This window comes from Echinops telfairi, unplaced genomic scaffold, assembly GCF_000313985.2.
Source record: "Echinops telfairi isolate 266 unplaced genomic scaffold, ASM31398v2 ScPeMD7_18;HRSCAF=68, whole genome shotgun sequence".
Taxonomy (NCBI): domain Eukaryota; kingdom Metazoa; phylum Chordata; class Mammalia; order Afrosoricida; family Tenrecidae; genus Echinops; species Echinops telfairi.
In genome coordinates this window covers 118,328-124,404 of record NW_022103915.1, presented here as the reverse complement: position 1 = coordinate 124,404, position 6,077 = coordinate 118,328, and the positions used below count along the sequence as shown (strand labels likewise).

The window sequence follows — 6,077 nt, the reverse complement described above, 5'->3', positions numbered from 1 at the left end:
GGACGGTGTTTTTTTGTTGTTGTTCTAGCAGCCAATGGCATTGCTATGGATGGAAATGTACACCATATTATTAAATAGAAAGATTTCACTTTTTCACCTGCCAAATTTCTCCCAAAATAATTCAGTGCAATCCCAGTTTTAAAAGAACATAAATATATGATTCTTGAAAACTCATTCTAAAATGTATGTAGTGTTTTGGCAGTTACTGATTGCTGCATCAAAAAAATCCCCCAAAGGTAATGGGGTAAATCAGTAATTTTTAACAATCTCAGTTTCGATAGGTCAGAAATCCGGGAACTGGTCCGCTGGGTGGCTTTGGTTCAGGATCTCCCTGCATGTGGTGTCAGCTGGTGCTACCATTGTCTGGAGGCTCAGCTGTGGCTGAGAGGTCACTTCCACAGGAGCTCACCCCAGTGGCTGGCAGGAGGCCTCAGTTCCTTACCATGTGGACTTCCCCATGAGACTGCTTGAGTTTCCCCTGACATGGCATCTGGAGAGACCAAGCAGGAGGCTCTAATATCTTCTATGATTTAGTCTTGGAAGCTACACGCCATCATCCCTATAGTACTCAATGGGTAACACTGTTGCTGCTAGTGTTGCAACCAGATCTAGAAGGACACAAATTGGTGCCATGTGTGAGCCCACCTCACAGTCTTGGTCACACTAGCCATCCTTAGTGAATGTGGGAGGGGACAACACGAGGGCATGAATACTGAAAGTGAGAATCACTGGTGCCATCTTAAAGACTGGTTATCGCAGACAGTAAAGAGAGACTGTTGTCGCATGAGCCCAATAAATCTCAAGCAGGGTGAATAGTGGGTTACTCATTGGGCTGCTAACCACAAGGTGTAGGGGTGGAGTGTAGCCTGTCAATCAGGTCACAGCCTGATGGTGCCTTGTTGTGGGTGTAACCTTCTCCTAAGGAGGATCCTGAGAACCTCCCCTCTCTCTGCTTCACCTTCCTGCTGGTGAGCCACACTGAGACCTGCCGAGCCCTGTGATTCTTCCACTGCCATTGGGTGCCATTTTATATCTTCAAGTTGACACAGAATTATGTAATTGCCACATGTTCAAAACTCATACGGAACCAAACTCATGCCATCCAGCTGGTTCTGACTCATAGCAACCCTATCGAACAGAGCGGCACTGTCTCTGTGGGTTTTCAAGGCTGCAAATCTTCACTGGAGCAGAAAGCCTCATCTTCCCCCTGGAGAGTCTGATTTGGAATCTGGGTTGGAACTCCTGACCTTGTGTCTTGCAGCCCAATACGTTAACCCGCTTTGCCACCAGGCCACCTTATTAACTGTCAACCTTGAATTCTATGCCCAGCAAAATGATGCTAAGAATGTTATTGTTAGGCGCCTTTGAGTTGGTTTGACTCATAGTGCCCCTACATACAACAGAGTGAGACATTGTCTGGCCCCGTGCCACACAACTGTTGCTATCTTTGAGACCAGTCCGTCAGTCCATCTCATAGATGCATATATTATGGATATCGTGTTATAATCCCCACATTCTGTTGGATCACATTTCTTTGGCATGGGCACAAGTATTGATCTCTTCCAGCCTGCCTGTCGAGGTAGCTATCTTCCAGATTTCATGGCGTGGTTCAGTGAGTGCGTGCCTCTGGCCCTGCAGCCGTTATTTCGGTTAGTACGCTGTCAGCCCCTGGAGACTTGTGTTCCTCTGATACCTTCAGCGCAGTTTGAATTTCTGCCTTCTATACTGTAGTTCTTTATCATATGCTACCTCTTGTAATGGCTGAAAGTCGACCACGTCTTTTTGGTACAATAGTTCTCTGGAGAGCCCTTGTGGTTTAGTGGTTACATGTGGGGCTGTGATCCACAAGGTCAGCAGTTTGAAACCACCAGCAGCACCTCCAGAGAAAGACTGGACTTTCTACTCCCCTAAACAGTTGCAGTCTCAGAAGCCCACAGGCGGGTCGCCCTGGGTCAGCACTGACTTGATGGCATGAGTTTGGAGTCTGAGAATTCTCTATGCTTTCTTTGGGTGCTTCCTATATCATTGAATAGTTTGCCCACAGAACCTTTCAGTCCTGCAACTCAAGGCTGGAAGCTCCCATCCCGTTTCCTCTGCTTGAGAAATGACAAACTTGTTCTTCTTTCCACTCCAAGTCTTTGCACATTTCCTTACAGTGCTTGATCTTGATCAGCTCTTTGAAATCTTCTGTTCAGCTTTTTTGATTCTTACGTAATTTTTTACCTTCACTTCAGCTCCTCTCTATGTTGAAGACCGAGTTTCAGATTCACGCTTGATACCTATTTTGACTTTATTTTTCTTTTCTCTCACCGTTTGCTTTCTTCCTATATAATATCCTTGATGTCGTGCCACAACTTGTAGTCACACCAATTCTTGAAATGCTTTCTAAATTCAGGTGGCATATACTCAAAGTCATATTTGGGCTCTTGTCGACCTACTTAATTTCCGTTCCATTTCAGCTTGAACTTACATATGAGCAACTAAGAAGCTGTCCCATGGTCGACCCTTAACTTTGTTCCGACTGATGATGATCCTGAGCTTCCATCGTCTTTTGCAACAGATGTAATCGACTTGATTCCTGTGAGAAACCAAACTCACTGCCATCTAGTCCATGTTGACTCAGAGCAGCCCTACAGGGCAGGGTGGAACTGTCCCAATGAGTTTCTGAAACTGTAACTCTTTATGGGAGTCGAAATCCCCGTCTTTCTCCCTCGGAGCTAAGGGTGTCCAACTATTGACCTTACTGTTAGCAGATCAATACATAACCACTGTGCCACTAGGGCTTCTTCCTGTGGGAATAGGAAGCTAAAAATTAAAAGTAAAACTCAATACAAGAATAAGGTGCTTTATGGACATGCAATTCATACAAGAGGAAAACTCCATGGCAGTAAATATGAATTATTGGCGACAATTATAATGTTGAATATGAGTAGCGTGGGTGAGAGCGCCGGGACAGAGTGACCACACAGTATTGGTTTTCCAAGGAAACCGTTGTAATCATGGTCTACCATTTGTTCCTTTTTCTGAGTCCCATCTTTCAACCTCAGTGAAACTATTTTGTTGTTGATTTTCCAGGTTCTTGAGTGATTTGCTTACTCTTTCCTACTTGTTTTAGTTTGTCTTGCGAGGACAGCTTGGCTACCCGCCAGTGTTTTGATGTAGCTACACTCATTGTCATTCATTCTAAACACATTGGCTTTTCAGTCTTTGTGTTAGTCCGGGTTGACTAGAGAAACAAATCCATAGACACTCATGGTGTATATAAGAAACAGCTTTATATACAAAAGCAATTGGATATTGAGAAAACATCCCAGCCCAGTCCAGATCAAGTCCATAAGTCCGATATTAGCCCAAATGTCCGATAACAACCTATAAACTCCTCTTCAGACACACACAACACACACAATGACACCAAATGCAGGAAGATCACAGGCCAGTGGGTGGGACGTCTTGGGAATCCAGAGGCAGTGGAAGCATCTCAACACTGGCATGGGACTCCACATGGCTCCTCCAGCTCCACCACTTTAGCCATAGCTCCATGTATCTTGTCAGCCTCTAGTGAGCTGTCTCCATGGTGCCTCCAAATGAAGTAATCAAGCTGCAATCTGACTGACAAGCTAGACTCCACCCCTTCGCAAGTTGACACCAGATTATGGAACTACCAGTCTTCATTTTCTCTCTCACCCAGGCTAATTAGAAGGATGTTTCCTGATGTCCATGTCATTTTTCTGTCCTTATGTTACTAATTAATTTATAGACTCCTGTGTATAGAGTCTGGAGAAGTCCACGTATTGTTGAAAAGGGTATTTGCTGTGAACAAGTTGTTGGTTTTGCAAAATTCTCTCGTGCAAGCTTTGTTTCTATCACCAAGACGTTATTTTCCAACTACTGCTCCTTTTTCTTTGCTTCCGACTTCTGCATCCCAATCACCAATAATTATCAATGTGTCTTGATTGTACATTTGATCAAGTTCAGACTGAAGACATTGGTAGAATTCTTTAGTTTCTGCATCACTAGGTTTAGTGGTTGGTGTATAAATTTGAACAATAGTTGTATTGATTGAATTTCCTTAAAGATGGATAGATATAATCTCATCACAGACAGCACTAGACTTCAAAACAGATCTTGAAAGTTCCTTTGTGATGATGAGCCTAAACCGTGATTCTCTGACCCATCCATTTCAGCTCATTAATGCCTAGAACAATCTTTATGTGCCCATTTCATTTACGGCATCCCAAGTTCCCATGATTAATTGATTTTTGCAGCTGTTCTTTCGGCAATCCATGACACTTTCGATACTCTTCAACAACACCATAGTTGAAATTCTTCGGTCTTCTGTATTCAGTGTCTAACTTTCACATGCATGGGAGGTGATTGGCTTGGGTCAGGCCCACCTTAGTCCTCAGCCCACCATCCTGGCTTTGCAGCACTCGAAAGAGACCCTGTGCCACAGATTTTTACCCAATCCAGTGAGCCGTTTGAACTCGACTCCTGCTTCCATGAGCATCGATTATGGGTCCCAGATGAAATCCTTGACACCTTCAATCTTTCCTCCAGTTGTCTTGATGTCTGTTGCCTGGTGGTGAGATTTGGGTCTTGTTTCCACCAAGTTGTAATTCACACTGAAGGCTGCGGTCCTTGATCTGCCCGAGCAAGAACTTCAGGCCTTCCTGGCTTTTAGAAAGGAAAGTTGTGTCACCTGCAAATCCCAGGTGGTCCCTAAGCCCTCCTTGAACCCTGATCCGCACTCTTTCCACACGGAAGGAGGCATTTGAGGAGGCTGCTCATGGGCTGCATGCCTTTCCTTCCGGCGCTGACAGTTTCCACTGTTGTCTGAAGGTTCTCATCTGCTAGCCCTCAGAAGTGGGAAGGCCAGCCCTTCATCATAGTCTGTCTGGGTCTGGAAGCTCCACTGGGACTTGTTCACCTTGATGACCCTGCTGGTGTTTGAAAAAACCCATAACATCCAGTATCACAGCAACACGCCCACCACACACTACACACTGACAGACACCGTGGTAAAGAAATAGAAGGAACGAGTCCAAGTTGGATTGCATTCTTTCTGGGGATTCGGCTCTTGTCCTGTGCTTGAGAGTGAGGCCCGCGTGGCCGATGGAAAGTCCTGCGCCCACAAGTGCTTGGGTGCTTGGTCAGCTGTCAGAGTCCTTGGGCCTTTCTCTTCAGCAGGCCACTTACTGCCAGAAAGATCCCTTTCCTAGCTTCCACAGAGCCCATTCCAGCTCCCCCGACTGCTCCCTAGGGCTTCCAAGGCTGCCCATCCTTGCAGGAGCCCAAAGCCTCATCTTTCTTCTGAGCCGGCTGACTGTGGCTGCCCGCCCAGCCCCTCCCGTGGGGGTGGGGGTGGGAAAGGAGCCGGGCAGGCTCTCTGGTTGGTGCAGAATGAGGGGAGAGAGGGTGGGCATTCTCATCCCCGATTTCCAGCATCCCGTGCGGCCCCTTAGGACGCCTGTGCGCAGGGCCGGCCTCCTGGACCTCTCCCGCGGCCGCCCAGCCTCCGGAGGCGCTAACGGTCGGTCTCCTCCGCACCGCCTGACCGGCCCGTGGCCCGTACTTTCCTTCTCGCGGCTCCAGAGCTCATTTTAGAGGAGCCTGGGGAGGTGCTTGCCCTGCCCTGCCCCTCAGTCCCCCAAAGGAATGTGAGCACCGGTCAGTCAAGCCCCAGCGGTAGAAGCCGCCGCCCACCAGCAGGGGAGCAGATGGGCGTGGGGGAGGCACTAGTTCAGACTTTGGGGGGGAGGGTGTACCCGAGCCTCTTGCCTCGTGTGTGGCCCAGCCACTGTGCAAAGTAAGACTGCGTGGAGTTTGCGCAGAGCCGCCCCCCAACCCTCCCCCGGTGGCTCGCGCCGACCCGTGTCCTGTCCTGCAGGTGGCCGAGCCCGCCGAGGTCCGGCGCCCGAATCGCCACTGGAGCCTGAGCATTGACGAGCGCCGGCGGCGGGCCATGCTGGGCGGCCTGGAGAAGCCGGTGGCCGGGACCCAGACCTACTACAGGGTGCGAGGCGTCAGGGGGAAGGAGGGACCGGCCGGGCGGGGTTCGTGGTCCCCTCTTCCCGGCC

At 48.5% G+C, this 6,077-nt stretch overlaps 1 protein-coding gene across 1 annotated transcript in view; it reads left to right on the top strand.

Annotated features, from left to right (window-relative positions):
• The window catches only part of TEX22 (testis expressed 22), a 28,537-nt gene that overhangs the window by 22,076 nt on the left and 384 nt on the right, over nt 1-6,077 (top strand). The window contains exon 2 of the mRNA XM_045288024.1: nt 5,888-6,013. Within this exon, the coding sequence (XP_045143959.1) occupies nt 5,888-6,013 (126 nt within the window). The remainder of the gene's footprint in view (nt 1-5,887; nt 6,014-6,077) is intronic.